Source organism: Saccopteryx bilineata, chromosome X (assembly GCF_036850765.1).
Source record: "Saccopteryx bilineata isolate mSacBil1 chromosome X, mSacBil1_pri_phased_curated, whole genome shotgun sequence".
Classification (NCBI taxonomy): Eukaryota; Metazoa; Chordata; class Mammalia; order Chiroptera; family Emballonuridae; genus Saccopteryx; species Saccopteryx bilineata.
Window position 1 is genome coordinate 65,922,950 of NC_089502.1, and position 20,063 is coordinate 65,943,012.

Genomic DNA, 20,063 nt, shown 5'->3' on the forward strand with positions numbered 1-20,063 from the left:
ATATATCTTTAAGGGTTTAATAAATGAAATTTAAAGCACTGTCAATTTAACCTTATATTTTTGATTTAGAAGATTAACAAATATAAAAACCTAATGCTTACTACACGTAAGACATCTTATACATAACAAGTTATTTACTTCAACACATTTAGCAAAGAGAAGATTTCTTCTCATTTGACAGATGGCAGAATTAAAACAGAGTTTAACCTGAGATTAACAAGGGAAGAAACCTTTTGTTAGTTTTGGGAATTGTATCCAAGGATTCCTTATTCCAAGATCTCTTTTTAGACCATACCTATCTCGTGTACTGTGTTTGGAACTTTTTCTTTTTTCTAGTGAATTGGACTCTATTATCTTAAAAATTGCAGCCTTAGCCAGATAGCTCAGTTGATTAGAGCATCACCCTGAAGAACAGAGGTTATTGGTTTGATCCCTAGTCAGGGCACATACAGGAATAGATCAATGTTCCTGTCTTTTCCTCACTCTCTCCCTTCCCCTCTCTAAAATCTACAAAATAAACATTTTAAAAAATTGCAGCCTGATCTGTGGTGGCGCAGTGGATAAAGCATCAACCTGAAATGCTGAGGTTGCCGGTTCAAAACCCTGGGCTTGCCTGGTCAAGGCACATTTGGGAGTTGATGCTTCCTGCTCCTCCCCCCTTCTCTCTCTGTCTCTCTCCTCTCTCCCCCCCCTCTCCTTTCCAAAATGAGTAAATAAATAAAAAAATTGCAGACCCTGGCCAGTGGCTCAGTGGTAGACCGTCAGCCCAGCATATGGATGTCCAGGGTTTGATTCCAAATCAGGGCACATTGGAGGAGTAACCATCTGCTTCTTCCTCCCTCCCTATCTCTTTTCTCTCCGTCTTCCCCTCTCACAGCCAGTGACTGGATACATTCCAGTGTGGCCCCTGGACATAGCTCTGTCGGCCTCAGGTGCTAAAAATAGCTCGGTACTCAAGCATCAGCCCAGAAGGAGTTATCAGGTGGATCCCAGTCAGGACACATGCAGATGTCTCTACCTCACTATCTCCCCTCTTCTCTCCTAATTTTTTAAATAAAAAAATAAAAAATAATAAATAAAAATTGCAGCAATGGAAGACCGTATTAAGCAATTGAATAGCAAGCAGAAGCAGGCAATGTGTGGATTAAACTGGGTTTTATAAAAATATATGAACATTATTGATATGCAGAGATGTCCTTTAAGCAGCTGATTTAATGGCATCTGTTTATATTGTGACTCTATCAACTCAAAAAGATATTGAGATAATATTAAAGTTAGACATAAATACATGTTATTGTACTTTGTTTTTGCTTTTGAATCAGTTTTGCTCTTATTTGAAACTTTTAAAAAAATGGCCCCTATGGGGTGTGTTCAGAGCTGGGGGCCTATAGAAATGGCTGCTTGGTTTACAGCACACCCAACAGGAATTCAGAGTCATTGTAACAAGGGGCATAAAACTTGTGCCCTTCCTATAAACAGGCATTTTACATGTAAAAAAAGAAAGGTCCCTATAATGGATTTTTCTGTTATAAAATTGCTGTAATGTCAAGATTTACCCTGGCTTTCATTACAAACATTGTTTGTCTGACACATTGCCTCATCTGCTTAATAAAAACAAAGCACATAAAATACAGTTTTGTTCTTTTTTGTTAAACATCAATGTATAGCAGTGTTTTCTACAAGCAGAATATAGGTTAGGACTGTGTTTTATTGATTTTAGTCGTGATTTAAGTTTGATCCTTCTAACTAAATTCAGTGGGCACATTGGGGAAAAACTTATTTTAAGGCAAAGTCATGTTTTCATTATATAGCTAGTAATAATTGTTTTTCACACGTATTGATTATGCTAATATTTTAAATCCCACCAAGTAATAAAACTCTGCTCTAGATTTGAGTTACATAATACGTTACATATGATTACTTACAAATTGGAACTTCTTTTCCCCTAAAGGCATGCTCATTTTAGCCTGGATTTCTCTGCAGTGGATTTCTCCTACAGCAGACATTTGAAGATAATGAATGAAGTCATGGCATGGGATGACTCACAGTCACTTAGGCACTTAGTTTTTCAAGAACAATTGGTTTTCAAAGACAAAGATTCAGACTTTCAAAGGTCGATCTTCTCTGCCTGTAACTTTTGAGTGTCCCCAATTATCCACAGATAACAAATCACAGAGACATATAAGACCCATTTATATGCACAAATCTATACAGTGGCCTTTGTGCCTTCTTCCCTAGATTACTTAGCTACCTTTTCCCAGAACCAATACAAATATATGAGAATCTAAAAACATCATCAAAAAATATATCAAATCTGAGGTCTGGTGAAAGCTGACATGATTAAACCCTAAGTTTATAGTGATTATAATAAAAAACAAAACATTTTATTCATCTCCAGGCAGCGGTAGAAAGCAATTTCATTGCAGCTGTCCTCCTGACTTAGAAGCCTGCAGGTCACAAACCCTGCTATAGTATTGTACTCTCATAGACAATATGCCAAATATGATCATTCCAAGATTGTTTGCGACTTTTAATCACCATATATATTGCTTGGTGGGAAGCTTGATTTCAAATTCTGCCTACGACATGTTGCTATTAATGTGCTTGTTCTTAAAAGACTGCCTAGTGACTAACTCTAGCTTAGCTTTTCTCTTTTTAAAAATTTCTTTTAGGTTGTCAGGGTTTAAATGTTTAAAAGTGTTTTTCCTTACTGTTTTTTTATATGAAAGAATAATAACTAGAACTGCTTTTATCTTATGGTTTTGCTTTTTGTAAAAATGTTTTCATGATTAGAAAACTTGCCTTGCCCCCACTTTTGGAGCTTATTGGTCATTTTTTCATCAGTGCGAAGTTGTTTTGTTTATACTTTTAACAGTACCTTCTCTGTGCAAGATATTGTAAAAATTATGCTGTACCTTAATTCTAAAGCTAAGAACAATTCAGTATCTCTCTCACTTTTCTTTCTTACTTTCCAGTGAAGGAAACAAATAACCATGCTATTTTCATAATTACATCATACATATCTGCTTTTAATTGTCTAGTAAATAAGTGAATTTTTAAAAGCGTATTTGACTTTGGAATGCTTGTCTCCTGTTGACATTTTACATTAGAAATTGCAAAGAGGTGTATGGGGGCTTTAAAAAAAAACCCTTTAAACCAACTGGATATGGTATCATTAAATCCACTAACCTTGTAGAAAACAAGTTCTCTTTACTAAGGATGCTATTTAAGCAGATATGAATGCTTATTTTTTTCAGTGATATTGTGAAAGGATGTTTTTTTTTAATTTGAAGTAGTAAAACAGTAATTTTCTAGTTATTAAGAAGTACTCAACTAAAGGTCGAAGGAAGTGACTTAGACATACACTGGCTGTAACACTGAGGAACCAATCAGTTATCAGAGTTTATTCCAGATATTCTAGACCAGATAATCCCATAACTAAAACTGAATATTGAATGCATACACCTTATACATTGTTGAGTGTAGTGATGATGATCAAATCTATATTTATGAAAACTTCTCTACCTTTGTTACAGAAAATAGAAATTATTGATGAAGAAAGTGACATGATAAGTAATTCTGAAGGAGAACAAGTGAGCTCTTTCTTGGATTATAAGGTAATAGTAACTTCAAATTGTGAATTCATTAGAGAAGGTATTAAATGGCGCACACTTTTATAGTACTTATATACTAGTTTATTTCATTCACATTAAAAGTTAAACATCTTGGAGATACCACATTGACTCTCAGAAAACTTAAGGTCTCAGTTGCCTGGCATTTTAATTAATATTGGCTGCTTCAGTGGTTATAGTTATAAGCAGAGTTTGCTCAGCAAGAGTAGGTATTGATGGTGTATGACAAGGTTATGCCGTACAGAGCGGTGGTTAATGTGAAATTTATGGCAATGCTTTTTTAAACCCAATGTTTATTTTTAAATGATGATAAAGGAGAATTTTTTCCAGATTTTTTTTTTGCTAATTTTATCTTGAATTGCAACTTCTGAAGACCATTACAAAAAAAACATATATAATAGTATATCTATTTTAGAAGTTTAAAGATAATCCTTAAAGCAAATAAATTAATATGAGTAGAAATTATTTTTTTCTGATGTCACTTATTACTAAACAAAAAGGATTACTTTGAAAGCATGCTATAAACAATTTTTATTAATTTCTTTGTGACAGAGAAAGAGACTGAGGGAATGAAAGATAGGGATAGACAAACAGGAAGGAAGGGAGATGAGAAGCATCAACTCTTCTTTGCAGCTCCTTAGTTGCTCATTGATTGCTTTTTCATATGTGCCTTGATTGGGGAGCTCCAGCAGAGCAAGTGACCCTTTGATGAAGCCAGAGACCTTGGGCTTCAAGCCAGTGACCTTTGGGCTCAAGCTTGCAATCAAGGGGTCATGTCTATGATCCCACGCTCAAGGCAGCAACCCCACGCTCAAGCTGGTGAGCCCATGCTCAAGCTGGCAACCTCAGATTTTCAAACCTGGGTCTTCTGCACCCCAGTTTAATGCTCTAGCCACTGCACCACTGCCTAGTCAGACAATTTTATTAAATTTTGAATAAGCTGTCAGTCCATATGTTAATATATTTTCTTCATATATGTATAATTGCTTTCCCTTTGTTAACCAGTATCCTATCTTACAAGTTAACTTTGGAATCTTCTGATTCTCTACACAAAAGTTTTTTTCTTGGGTTATCATAAGAGTTTAAAATAGAGACTAGTACTTTGTTATTAACAGAAAATAATATAACATCTAATCACAAAAGACAACAGCTGTCATTTTCTCAAAATTTGTTGTTTTACTAAAATTGAAAGTTATGTCATTTAACAGATTCTGCTTTCTAAATGTTCATAACATGTCAAACTTTAAAAATGTTGAACATTTTAAACACAGAAGAAAATTATCTTTTAAAATTTATTTTCTAAGTGGTCAGTCAGCACAATACAATTCTGTATTTAAACTGTTTTTCCAACAAACAAAATTATAAAGTTTTTGGTTCTGAAGTACAAGAGATCATTGTAATCTCTCCTATATGACCATAGATTTCTAAATGCCCAGTTCAGGATAAAAATGGCTCTGCAAGCCACTGCTTGGCACAGTTTATGGAAACTGCAGACAAGATGACTGGATTGCACAGCTGTTAAGTGTGCTCCACTTAGCACTCTCAAACAGTTGAGAGGGTTGTGCCCAGAACTCTGAGGATTCCTTCTAGGGCCTTTCCCTTCTGGTGTTCTAGCACACTTGAGAAGTTTTAGAGCAAAAGCCAAGACAGAGCGGAGTGTCCAGTCCAGAAATCTTAATATTTTCATTGAACTCTAAAGCACATTTAATGATCCAGTGTTTTCCCCTGAGTAAATGCTGTGAGAATAGGATGTCTTTATAGCACATAGCCATTCTACTTAAACTTCTTTAATTCTCAAAAATCAACACCTGTATAGAAATATATCTTTTTATAATCATTATTAAAAATATTTCAGTTCACTTCATTTGTGAATTTTGTTACTTTAAGTGTAACCTCATATAACAGTTCTCATAGCTGATTTTAGGATGTTGATTTTAAAGCATCCTTATCAGTTTGAAAATTTAATTTTTCTTCAGAGAATGTTTGTACTATATTTGCATACACATTAATATTTCTTATTAGGGAATCAAAATCACTTTATTGGTTTCTTAAATATATTCATTAGAAGCTTTTTAATTATCTATGTGTTATCTGGATGTGGTTAGCACATAGGTGTCCACTACCTACCTAATTCCTAAGTGAGTAAATGTATCATTATAAATTCTTTTAAGGCTACTATGGAAGTACTCATTTATATGAAATCAATATAGACAAAAAGAAAAACAAGATCATGATAACTTTTTCCTATACTAAATTGAACAGTCTCTCATTATTCTTGGGATTCACTGTAACAAAATGAAAGAATATTTCTGATATTCATTTGATAATTGTTACTGTGCAACCATCAGTGCTCAGTTTGGGCATACTGGAATTTCTGATTAATATATAGTTCTAAAAATCCATAAAATCCTTATTGCTCAGAGTTCTAACTTAAAATGCTTATGAGACAAGTTCGTGATCTCAGTCCCTGAGGCATGAGCAGTATGTCATAAAATAACACCTTGAATATTCCTTACAATCTTCTTGGACAAAAAATTGACAAATCTTACTGGAACTTGAGGAAAATTTTAACAAGAAAAATGAACTAGATCTTGTTTTCTGAAAGTCAGTTGTTAATGTTACTTTACTAGCTCCTCTCACAAACACTCCATTTACTTAGGAAAATCTCTAAGGTAAACATAAATCAGTGCTTATAATCTTGAGAGTGTTTAATAAGTTTTTAAAAAACAGCACTGAGAAGAAAATATCTGCAATATTAAATTATCTTAAAGCTGTTTATGTTTTTTAAAACATTGCATAGATACTGAAGGGGAGAAAAATTCACATGAAAAATCAAAATCTACATACCAATAGATGCCTTATGATGCTTGCAAATATGATTTTTTTTAAATAATGGAGTGCAGCTCAAAAGGACTTTACATTCAAAAGAGACAGTAAGATAATGAGGATGGGTATCAACTGTATTCAAAAAGACTTCCAGATCAGCACTTTACTAGTACTATTGTTCTGAAAATGAGTACTAAAGAAAACAACACATATTTAGAGTTAGTAAAATGTATTGTGGCAGGCGCATGTTGAATTTTATTATAATACTTACTTGTAAATTAGATTGCTATAGAGTGCCTTTGGATAAGGAATTTAACTTGAATCCTCATTTTCAGGTGACTCACTTGATATTAAATAGTATGAAAAGGAAGCAGTTTTATTAGATAAAGTATGTTCTAAACTGAGCTGATAAAATAGTTGATGCAATAAACATGTTCATAGATTGAATGTGATTAATATAACTGCATCCCTTCATCTAAAACAACGAAAATGCCTGTAGAATAAACTAATTTTAGTGTCTTCTATGAAAGTTTTTGTAAAAATGCTGTTAAAGTTTCTGCTGTGCACTTTGAGACCAATTCTCCATCTGCAAATAACACTGGGGAAATAAATTTTTGTTGCATCCACAAAAACACTTGTTCTTACCTAATTCAAGTGTGCTGATCTCAAATCTGACATTAGTTTTTCTCTATAAGCTACAGTTTTTTGCAATTCAAGATTTTAGGTTTTCATCTTATTGTAAAATTTCAACATTTAGTTTAACATAATGAAGTAGAATGTCTTCTTGGGCATCATCTTTGTGAAAATATAACAATTTATATAATACAGTAAATACACTAATACACTAAAAGATATAATTGTGTCAGAATTTGTCTACAATTTTGAAATAGAACATATTAAAACATTTATTTAAATTCTATTCAGGCGAAAATTTACATTTTTAGCTGTTGCGTTTGTGTACTTGTTGAGGACAATCTCATTTGATGCCCCAGCAGTAGTCTGCTCATCACTAACAGCTCCAAGTTTTCAGGAAATTTATCAAGGTGACTTTTCAGAAAGTGAATCTTAGCACTCATGTTACATCCAATGTCGCAGAAAGTCAACAGCATCCTTTGAATCAGAAGTTTATAGTTTTCTGCTTTTTTTGTTGCCAAGGAAGTTCTTTGTAACTGCCACAAAAGACTACCATGCTGCTTTCTCCTTCTTATTCATCTTCCTGGCAAATTCTTCGTCACGTATGAGGGTTCGAATCTGAGGTCCATTGAATACACCTGCTTTTATCTTCTCGAATGATAAGGCAGGAAAAGCAGAAATAATATGTTGAAAGCATTCACTTTCTCTACTCATAGCTTGAACAAACTGCTTCATTAAGCCAAGTTTGATGTGAAGTGGGGGGGGATGATCCTGTCTCGATTAACTACAGTGATTAACTACAGGTTTATTCACAATATTTTGCATCCCTACTTCCAGAGCTTCACATTTTGGCCACTCCTTCTGTGTCCAGTGTTTCTCCCAAGCTTGGCTGTCCCACAAACACAGAAAGCAAGGATACTTCGTGAAACCTCTCTGTTGTCCTAGCAGGAAATTTATCATTTTAAGATCCACACAAATGATCCAGTTATGCTCCTCATACTTCAGAAAGTCGAGGACAGTTTTTATGTCATTATAATCTTCTTGCAGATGAGTTGAATAACCAATTGGAACTGCTGCATAAACATTGCTGTTGTATAGGAGAACACATTTCAGACTTAGTTTAGAGCTGTCAAGAAATAGCCTCCATTCTTTTGGACTGTAAGTGGTAACACCTAGCTGGCTGAGAAGACTACTGATATCACGACAGTAAACAAAGTGTTTGTCTTTGGAAGAAAAGTCCACAAAACTTTGTTCATGCTTCCTTAAATGGGATACTTTAGCTGACCAGTGAAGTACATTCTTTTCTTGAAGCCTGGAGGCTAGTAACTCAGCTGCTTTCTTTGATAGGCCCAAATCTCTTACTAAGACATTCAATTCGGGTTGCTTAAACTGCTGAGGGGTTAATGATTGCTTGGCATCAGAAGAAGACCCTTCAGATTCTACAACCACTTCCTCATGCATTTTATCAAAATACACTTGATCACCATGTTCACTTTCTTTGTCCTTAGAAGAAATAAAACCATTGAAAACTGGAACTGGGAGTGTCTCAGAGTGTGGGATAGGTCATATTGCTGAAGGAATATTAGGATATGCGATCTTATACCATTTTTTCTTGCCGATGCTCTTTGTATGGATCAGACAGAAATAACAGTCACTGCTGTGGTCCTTAGGTTCACAGAACCATGGGAATACCAAAAGGCATTCCTTTGTGTTTTCCTTTAGTCCAGTTACAAAGCATTTCCTCACAATTATGACACACAATATGAGGAGCCCAATTCTTGTCTTGATCGCCAAAGGGAACTTGAAAATAGGCAATATATGCACGTGTCACAAATGATGAAATATTGTGCCTTTGACATTGAAGTGTTTAACAGCCACATATATGATGTAACAGAAGGTGTCAGGATTATTCTTACATTTACGCCTACTCGAAGAAGCCATGATTCAATCTTAAAACAAAATAAGAGGGTGTTTTTAGCAGATAATAATTTTTTACATTTAAAAACAACTACAATTATATAAAAGTGATGTTTGTAAAACATTAATTGCCTGCGGTTGTGTTCAATCCAAGAGTTGTTGCCCTTTACTCCAATGTAAAAACCAATGCATGCCATTAACTGTGACAAAAAGAAATTAAAATTGTATAAAAACTAGAGCATGCACCAAAAAATGAATTTCAGATTTAGAATCAGCGATGCAGAAATATATAGAAAGAGTTCTAAAACCTCATGCAACAGAAAATGTAAAAAAATTTGTTCCCTGATCAGATTATTTTTATGGTTTTTTGGGGGGTTTTTTTGGCAAAGGGGCAGACTAATAATTTATTTTTTATTTTAATAAGTTTTTAATATTTTTCCATAAGTAATATTCACCTTCTTTTACAGTTAGATCAGTATTAACAAGTGGATGCAGTTGTGTAACCATGACTATAATCTGTTTATTCATCCACTGATGATCACTTGTGTTATTTCTAGAGTTTGGCTATTGTGAATAAAGCTGCTGTGAATATGTATGTATTCTTTTTGTGGACATGTGTCTTCATTTACCTTAGCTAATACTTAAGACTAATATTGCTGAGTCAGATAGTAACAAGGGTAGATTTAATTTTATTAGAAACCACCAAACATTTTTCAAAGTGGTTAGACAGTTTTACACTCCCACCAGCAATGCATGAGACATCTAATTAGCCCTCATTCTTACCAGCAGTTGCTATTGTCAGTCTTTTTAACTTTAGCTATTTTAGAATATTACTAGTATAATCTCATTGCAGTTTTAATTTGCATTTGGTCATTCACATATATTCTTTGGTGACGTGTGTGTTCAAATAATTTGCCTGCTTTTCATTTGTTTCTGGTCTTATAATTGTGTTGTAAGAATTCTTTATATGTTCTGAATGCAAATTCTTATCAGATAACTTGATTTACAAATATGTTCTTTCAATATGTACCTTGTATTTTTATTTTCTTAACAGTGTCTTTTGAAGACCAAACAGAATTAATTATTTTTTAAATCTGATGAAGTCTTTCTTTTAATTTTCATGCTTTTTGTGTCCCCTTGAGGTATCTTTGCCTAACACAAGAACACAAGGATTTTCTCCTCTCTTTTTCTTCAGAAGTTTCACAGTTTTAAGATTTACCTTTAGGTATAGGATCTACTTCTTATTAAATTTTGTATATGATGTGAAGTAGGGTTTATGCATTTTTTAAATATCTGTTTATAATTGTTCAACCACTGTTCTTTGAAAGACTATCATTTTTTTGTCTACTGAATTACTTAAGCACCTTTTTTATTCCGAAGTGAGAAGTGGGGGAGGGGGACGTGAGGGCAGACAGACAGACTCCTGCAAACGCCTGACCATGATCTACCCTCCACCTGGAATGCCCACCATGGAGCGATGCCCGGCCCCTCTGGGGCGTTTCTCCTGTGTGCCCTGACCAGGAATCGAACTGAAGACTTCCACACACCGGGCCGATGCTATACCGCTGAGCAAACCGGCCAGGGCCCCCGCAGCACGTTTTTTGAAAATCAACTAAATATATATGACCTTTTTTAGCACATATATTTCTGGACTCTGCTTTGTTCTCCTAATCTATATGTCCACACTTTTGCAATACCACACATTCTTGATTTCTTGATTACTGTAGATTTAAAGGTAAATCTATTCAGAACACATTTGTGGCCATTTTTTTTTGTTTGAACCTTATAAACTTCAAAACTAGAATAACTAAAGATTATTAATAGTATATACATTTTACTCATAAGTAAACAAAGTCACAGAGAAGTTAATTGGCTTGTCCAAGTTTACACAGTTATCAGTAGTCTTGGCACTAAAATCTTTCCAAATCATAGTCTACTACTTTTTTCCCAAACAAGTAGAAAAAATAATGAAGAGATTACTGGTCTCAAATTAGTGGTATACACTGGTTTATTTGGAGATATATTCTGAGTAATGGAATCCTACCTAAAGGCGGGGGGGGGGGTTCAGGGAAAATAATTAAAACAGTTTTAGCAGTAATTTTAGTATCTTCTTGGAAAAAGAAAATGATAAAACTTTTAGTTCTCAGGATTTGACTTTATGAATGGTACATTAGGCATCATTGCATCTGCAATTACTTTTTACTTGGCTTTAATGGGCTCTATCTATTCTTAATCCTAATCCAAATGCTAATTAGGTTTAGTATAGGAGAAGTCTTTCTAAGACAAAACTGTTTCTTGATTTTTCTCTTACTGGAGTTAATTTTATTTGATTTTGGACTTTGCAAATTGTTTTCTGTTGGTGATTTGCTTTAAAAACATCCCTTGATTAAAAGGAAAATTTTCTTCTGTGCTCTATATTCTTTTATGCTAAAATTTTATATTCTTTCTTGTATAATTTGATTGTTATTTTAGAATTTTATTGTGCATCAGCTATGTACAGTGTTGTGGGGATTTTTTGGTTTTTTTTTTTTTTTTTTTGGTGGCAGAGACAGAGAGAGTCAGAGAGAGGGACAGATAGACAGGAAGGGAGAGAGATAAAAAACATCAATTCTTCATTGTAGCTCCTTAATTGTTCATTGATTGATTTCTCATATGTGCCTTGACCAGGGGCTACAGCAGACCGAGTGACCCCTTGCTCAAGCCAGCGACCTTGGGCTCAAGCTGGTGAGCCTTGCTCAAACCAGATGAGCCCATTCTCAAGCTGATGACCTTGAGGTCTCGAACCTGGGTCCTCCACATCCCAGTCCGATGCTTTATCCACTGTGCCACCACCTGGTCAGGCGCTATGTACAGTCTTATGTTTGCATAGGCTAATTATATTGTTTGATGTTTTGTCCTTCAGAATGAAGTCAGATTCATTGAAAATGAGCTAGAGATTCAAAAGCAAAAATACTTTAAACTTCAGACATTTGTTAGAAGCTTGATACTAGCTATGAAAGCTGAGGATAAGGAACAGCAGCAGGTAGGTACTGGAAGAGAATTGTAACATGTAATATATCATGTTGAATAATGGCATGTCACACTTGGGTTTTTCATATATTTTTTAATACTTCATTCCTGCTTTACATCAAGGAAAAATTTGTTACTTATGAACTTTTTCAGCACAAATTTCTTGAGATTATATTTTCAAATTTTTGTTTACTGCTTTAATGGAAAATAAAAATAACTGAATAACATACTATAATTCCAAGTTAACTTTAAAAAGTAACTTAAAATAATTTTAAATAAATTATCAAAATGTTTGTAAAGACAGCTACTTTAACAGGAGAGAGACCTATTTGAGAACCCTTTATTAATGAAAGACATGAGGCATTTACCTCTCTTGTGGATTTCAGTTGCTTTGTAGCCTATACTAGAGTTCACATATGTTTGAATACTTCTATTTCATGATATTTGCTCACCATTAAAAACATGAAATTATTTTGTGAAAGTCTTTGTGATCACAGTGCATCATTTACTTATCCCAATTTAACTAAAGTATTTGAGTCCTCTACCCCAAAGATGAAATTAATGTTTTCTGACTGTTGCTATGGATTTTTGTTTATAAATTACTCTTGAATGCCATTTTTGTCTGATTTTATCTGATATTTTTGTAACAATTTATTAAGTTTGCGAAAAAGGATTATAGGATTATAAAATTCTATTCAACACTAAATTATACTTCATTTGCTTCTGAGTTGTATACTGCCATGGTGATTTCTTGTCAAAAATTTTCAGTATGAGTAGTATGTCACAAAGGTAACCATTAATTAAGAAGCAGTCTCAGAAGTTTTTATTCAGCAAGGAATCTCAGAAGTACAGAAATATATCACTTATATCCTAACAAGACTTCACATATCATCACAGACAACTTCAGAAGAAAATATTGGAGTCTTAGCATCACACAATTCTCTTTTTTTAAAAAGAAAAAAAAGTCTTTATATGTTTCACTGAACTACTGAACCACAAAATTTAAACTAAAAGAACTTACTCATGAGGTTCAAATCAACACATACATTTTTTATACAGTTTCATGAATTTTGTTCCCCTTATGCCGCACACGCACAGACACCACAAGACAGTAATCTTCATATACTGTGCCAGCTTTCTTTAAGCATATTTCTTTATTATGTCAGTTATGCTTAGCTCATGGCAAACTGAAAATGTGTTTGTTTTTTAGGAATCTAAAATAAAGGTTTTATAGAATAAGGTTTTAGTCTTAAACATGATCCCATGAGGACTGTAAATTTTAAATAACTGTAAAAAATATTAGGTCCAACTATAGGAATAACTTGGAGTGTGGTTTTGGTCCTAGAAGTTATAGTATGGTTTTGAATTCAGAGTTATACAACCAGCTAAATAAAAGTTTTCTATGTCTCTTGATATCTAAATAACACACAGATTGCATCTTCTTTGCTAGTTTTGACCTTATCCCTAACTTGCTTCTTTCTGTAAAACCACTCACAAATAGGAAAAGTAACTACTTTACATTTAACTTTTCTTCTTCTCTTATAGTTTTTTTTTCTGACAAAGATTAATGAACTAAGATATGAACAAAATGATGGTTAGGAAACAAAGAACATTATACAAAAAGCAATTGTAATAAAAGTCATAGATTATATAATAAGCACCTAAGTAGAAACTACTAATTTTCATAGTTGATTACAGATATAATGGATCTCAAAATATGGTCTCAAAATAGAGAAGACACTAAGAATAGTTCATAAAAGTTATTTATACGATGTCTTAAATTATTGATTTAACACTCTGAAATTCTTAGAGGTTTATTTCTAGAAGAAACAATTTCATTGGTTTCTCATTTTAAAAAATCTGTCTTTTCAATAATATTGATTTGGGTAAGTTGAGTGAGATGAGTGATACACAGAATATTTTGCCCAAATGAAACATTCCTGGCTTTAAAAATGTATGATAGAGTCTGACTGAAATATTATATTACTCAAAGTTTTTTTTTTTAAGTAAATGACCATTTTAAGATAAAAGTAATGGTCCTGGCCAGTTGGCTCAGTGGTAGAACATCGGCCTGGCGTGCAGGAGTCCCGGGTTCGATTCCCAGCCAGGGCACACAGGAGAAGCGCCCATCTGCTTCTCCACCCCTCCCCCTCTCCTTCCTCTCTCTCTCTCTCTTCCTCTCCCAAAGCCAAGGCTCCATTGGAGCAAAGTTGGCCCGGGCGCTGAGGATGGCTCCATGACTTCTGCCTCAGGTACTAGAATGGCTCTGGTTACAACAGAGCAACACCCCAGATGGGCAGAACATCACCCCCTAGTGGGCATGCCAGGTGGATCCTGTTTGGGCACATTGCGGAGTCTGTCTGACTGCCTCCCCGTTTCCAACTTCAGAAAAATACAAAAAAATAAAAGATAAAAATAATATTGTCGTGAGTTATCTTCCCTTGATAATTCACTATGTGAATTTAGCCAGGTCAATTGCCTTTCTTGAACTTCAATTTCTCTACTTTGCAAGTAAGATCAGAATGATTAACATCATAGAACTTAGCATTTATACCCATAAGGCCTAGAATAAATGTTACAGAGACTGATGATATATTTGGGAAATGCTTTAATCTTTTGGGAAAGGTGGTCATAGGTCACACTTTAAAGATAGATGAATCAAACTCTGAAGATAGATTGATGAAGATTCTAACAATTAACCTTTTTTAAAAATGTTAGTATCTGAGATAAAGGCAGTTCTAGAAATTGGCATACTCTAAGTTGTGTTCAGTATGCCAAAATTGCAATCTGGTAAGATACTGAAAAAATTTTTGAAGTAGTCTTTAAGTATTAGTAGTGCTCTATGTTGCCTCAGATTTCAAAGTTTTTCTGTTTTGTACTACACTCAGTTGTTGGTCAACTATGTGAAATGCAGTGACGAAGAAATAAATAATAGTGCTTCTTCAATTTTAAGGTCTCCTCACTAAAATTCAGAATATCATTAAGTCTGCTCATCCACTTGATTTTTTAATACTCTAAGCACGTGTTGAGTGAAAGATAGTTGGAACACTTTGCCCTCTTTAATATAACTTCTTCACAGTTACAAAGTAAATTAAATCCAGTGATATAGTCCTCATAAACTATGATTTGCCAATGTTAGAAAAAGCTTTGTTTCACCTGGACTGGGTGGGTAGTACGCAAATGTTATAGAAAAAAAATGGCATCATGTCTTATTACTGCAACCTAGCACCTTAAAAAGCATGTAGTACTTTCAGGTAATTTCTTTGTAAATACTCTCAGTTTCAGCAGGAAATTTAAGAACTATTTAATAGTATAAAATAAATAACTTTTTTTCAGACAAATTTCATCTTTTCTTATGCAGCCTGCCTGACAAAAAAGGAAAGGTTTCTAATGTTGCCTCTCTGCTGTAAGACAAAATATATAAGATTTATACATCTCACTTCTTTTACTAAAGAGAATGGGAGAGTATTGTCTTATTTCAGCAGTGGATTTTATGTTCTCCAACATGCCCTGTATTTCTGTTTCTTAATTAGCTAGCAGCAAGCTTGCATTTGTTTCTGTTCCCTTGGTCCTTCTTTACTACTACATCCAAAGTCCACATTACAAGCAATGCTTTTTAAACATTTCCCATAAATACATTATTTTTTAGTATTAGGAGCAACATATCTCTCATTTACTTCATAATTTTTTATGGTCAAATGAGCTTCAGCACTGTTAACTACATAAAACTTGATTAACCATTAATTTCTCTAGTATGGATACATGTTCCACAGCCCTGGATGAAAAAAATTACACCATGGCAAAGCTTAGTTCATGGCTCTTGCCTTATCCTAATTATTACCGCAGAGAAACAACTGACCCTCTAGGTACATCATTACGCAGCTACATTCACTGACTCAGCTGTGCTCTGGTGGGTGTTTGGCCATCTGTAGATTTATGGGCATAGCCTAAGAAAAGAAAAAAAAATCACTTCGCATTTTCAAGTTGTTCAAGTTTACTCTAAAGTAAAATAGTTAAACTTCTCTTTTAACAACTAAGTTCTTTCTCTTACTGTCCTTTGTGAAATGTGTTTTTCTCTAAAAGATGGAATAACTAGACAAAATTATTTTAATAATGAATATAATTTTAAAGCCCTTTAGCAGCGATCAGTGAACACTCAAAACTAGTAGAAAAATCACTTATCTCCAACACTTCAAAGCACTTGTTAAAGAATAGTTGTTCATCTCTCTCCTGATTTCCCTTTTGTCCAGTTTTCTACTGTACATAATCCACTCTCAAGATCTAGTATGTTGTTACTTCCTTAATTTAACAGTGTATTAAGTATTATTCTCGTAGGTGAGATACCGTATATGTTTCTGAAAGATAAATGTTCCTTTCTTAAAATCCATAAGAATAAATCAACATGAAAAGACTGCAACTATTAACATAAAATTGAGGGGAAAATCTGTCCACATACTAATTAAAAAAATTGATTTTTCTGACTCAGGCGCTGCTGTCAGATTTACCTCCTGAATTAGAAGAGATGGATTTCAATCATGCTTCACCGGAGCCTGATGATACCTCATTCAGCGTGTCTTCTTTATCAGACAAAAATGCCTCAGACAGTTTGTGACTTGAGGCAGGGTGTATATGATACAGCCTTTCGGTTGCCTAACAGGTGTGCATTCCACGATAACTGCATTCTATTGGAGTGCAATTCTTCAGCTGAAAAAACAAATTTTTGAAACCAGTACATTATGTGAAAGATGGGCAAGATATAATGGCTACAGTACAAAAAAAATGTATGTGAAATATAAAAGCATTGTTAGAATGTATTTCCCAAACTGATAGAAATCTTGGGAAATAATTGTATTTAATTTTGAGCATTTTAGCATTGAAATGCGTAATATCAATTTTTTTATTTTTTTTATTTCATAGAAGAATCTTAGTTTTAATAATAGTTTTGGCCAGAGATACACACACACTAAAGTATTTCAACATTGTTTATTGGGTTACTGAAGCTTGATTACTGTTTTTGTAGCTGTTACATCTTTCTCTCTCCTTTTCCTAACATACACTTTTACTCAGGAAAGTGGGCTGTAAATTGAAACAAAACTTTGAAAGTCATTTAACCTGGATGAATCTTGAGATTTATTTTTCAAACCCCTCGAGAATTTGACTTAAGCTAATGATTGAAAATTGAATGATTGCTAATATATAACTGTAAATTTTTGTCATTCCTTCATTATCCAACACAAATACTTGGGGGGAGGGGGAAGCACTATGGAAAAATAACTCAGCAACATGAAGTCAAATAATGGAAGTGTACAGAAACAAAATGTTGTAAAAGATTTTTCTTGATGGAAATTCTTCATTGGTACAAATGATAATTATTGATGATTCACATCCTATTAGTAAAATTGTATAACTGAGTTAGGTGAAATGTTGCGCAAATATTACAAGTTTATTACCATCTTCATAATATTTTTTTTTTACTTCTTACATTTTATGAAACAGGAAGTCAGTGTAAGCCACTAAGTTTTCTTTTATCTAGTCATTCAACTTTGCCATAAAATTTACCTCATTTTCATATGAGGCTTGTAAACAGACATGGTCAAGAGTAATATCCAAAAAGAGTTAAACTACTTTGGTTGCAAATCACAGTGCTCTGGATTTCCTGAATACTATTTTATGAGCATGCTATTCATTTGTTTTATTAGCAGGTACCACATGTCAACACACTGTAGACAATTCTTTGCAGACCCCTTCCGGATACCAGATGGCATTATCAGGGCCCATAAAAAAGAAAATACTAGTTTCTCCCTGAGCACACTATATAATATATTTGTGGGTTGACAGTGTGGAATTGTGTTGCATGGTTAAATTCTACACATAAAGAATGTTAATAAAGTAGCTTAGATGGCTCTTTTAGCCATCAAGTTTCTACGGCAGATATTTTTGTAAATTTTAAGAATAAACAATTTTGATCTTGGAATTCACAGATACCAATTTACTAATGCAGAAAGGCAGTCATGAATGTCTTTGACCTTGAGATGCCCCCTCATCACACACATAAATAAGTAGGGTTCATTTGTAATCTTTCATTTTGTCAGGTATTTGTTTAATTTAATATTGCTGCCATCATACTATAGTTTTTTTGTTAACAAAAATGTATCATTGGTTAGGTATGCTTCTTTTTAGCTGACAGCCATATGGTTCATTGCAAACACTGTTTAGTACTCCTTGCTGACAAGTCAAATTTTATTTTTTTTTAAAAAAAGGGTTCTGAGTAACAATAAAATTTCAGATATTAGGATTAAATTTATCTGTCTCGCCAATTACTTCATGAGATAAAGAGTCCCTACTATGTGGAGCAAATATATAAATCATTTAAGTTGCATGAACAAATTCCAGGCCTTTAAGCCTCTCTTTTTTATTATTAATTTTAACGTGGTGACATTGATAAATCAGGGTACATATGTTCAGAGAAAACATCTCTAGGTTATTTTGACATTTGATTATGCTGCATTCCTTCCTAGTCATTGACTTTATCTGTAAACTCTAGTTTTTCTGCTTCTTTTTTAAACTCCTTATTCGGTTCTTGTTACAAAGTGAAGATAGATGATTCTCACCTACATCTTTCAACTATGGATTTTATTTGTCAGATCACAGCATTTAGTCACTAAATCAAATAATACTCATTCACCTCCTACTGTAAGGACTTCATTGGATTTCAATTGCTCAGTATGCTATAAACTTTAAAGCAAATAATTTTTTTATATTCTCAAAGATATTAATAAAATTTATTTAATTAGAAAGTTTAATAGATTTAAGGATTCTTCTAGGTGTAATTCTTAGAAAGACTCCTATTTTGAGAAAAAACATAGACGATTCCATTGTCCCTGTTTAAAGTTCCATTAAAATAGAAACCGTGTAAGTCATAACAGTACACTTAGAGATACTTTTGTTGTGGCATTTGTGCTTTGGCTCCAGAATTATTTATTTTACTATCACTGCAATTAAAACCTTTCTAAAATGACAGTCTGTGGCTGTTCTGTAGCAGGAACCAATGGAAATAGCTATATCCAGAAAGAAAATCAGAATTGGCAGAATGAAAAATATGCCAAGGTCAAGTATTTGAAAATCTATTATGAAGAAAATATTTATTTCATACATATAGATTTGAATTGTTTTTGAGACATTCTAGAGACAAAAAAATCAGTTTATGACTTCTTTTATGAACATCTTCATGACAGTAGAGGAAAAAACCACAAGTGTGTAACAATCCATCTTGCTGGAAACTAAGTGTCGCATGGAAGAAACCTACTCAAGACACAAACTGATGTGAAGAGGAAGAGGGGGAGGCCTGCCAGAGGCAAAGAAGACCTGAATTTCCTTCTCCCTTAGCTTTTATTATCAGAAGCAGAACAGAGGTAACAGGATTACAAGGGAGGGAGGTCAGGTGATAAGGGGAAAGAATGACTAATGGCCATTTTGCTGACATGGAGAAAGGGCTAATTTGGTCAGAACATTCTTTTTCTTTTGCTAATTAACAAGCACAAAAAAGGGGCAATCTAGAACCTCTAGGCTAATTTTCTAAAGCCAGTTCACATGCATTCCTTTGTGTCTGCGAAAGGTCATTCATTCACACAGCTTCTTGGTGTTTGCATCCAAGACACATTCACTCAGGGCTTTTAACTGAAGTTCCCCAATCCAAATCATAGAGTTTATGGTTAGTTGGGTGATCCCCAACACAAGTGTGTCTTTCTAGAGGGCTTATGACATAAAATTGAAACAGATCACACACTGTCTAAACCATTGCTCACAAAAAAAGATGTCAATGTGAAAAAAATTTTTTCTTTTACCTAACTTTGATGTTTACTTAAATTTTAGGATAGCTAACCAGTTTCCAAGCAGAAAATGTGTATCCAAGAGCACTTATCTTCCAAAATCTGTAATAAAATACAAAAACAAATGAATAAAGTTACCTTCCCCATTTCATCCAAACATTCACAAGAAAAGTACTGCAGTTACCCTGGTGAATAGGAAAATTAACACATGTAAGAA

General features: G+C 33.8%; 1 protein-coding gene and 1 non-coding gene across 2 annotated transcripts in view; both read left to right on the forward strand.

The window, feature by feature from the left end:
- The window catches only part of HDX (highly divergent homeobox), a 108,592-nt gene extending 91,963 nt beyond the window's left edge, over positions 1-16,629 (forward strand). Inside the window, exons 7-9 of the mRNA XM_066249772.1 lie at positions 3,537-3,617; positions 11,911-12,030; positions 16,504-16,629. Coding sequence (XP_066105869.1) covers positions 3,537-3,617; positions 11,911-12,030; positions 16,504-16,629 — 327 coding nt within the window. The remainder of the gene's footprint in view (positions 1-3,536; positions 3,618-11,910; positions 12,031-16,503) is intronic.
- LOC136318053 (small nucleolar RNA SNORA11) lies at positions 1,363-1,492 on the forward strand. The gene has a single exon (XR_010728019.1). It is a non-coding gene; the product is annotated as a small nucleolar RNA SNORA11 (small nucleolar RNA).
- Positions 16,630-20,063: the final 3,434 nt, after the last annotated feature.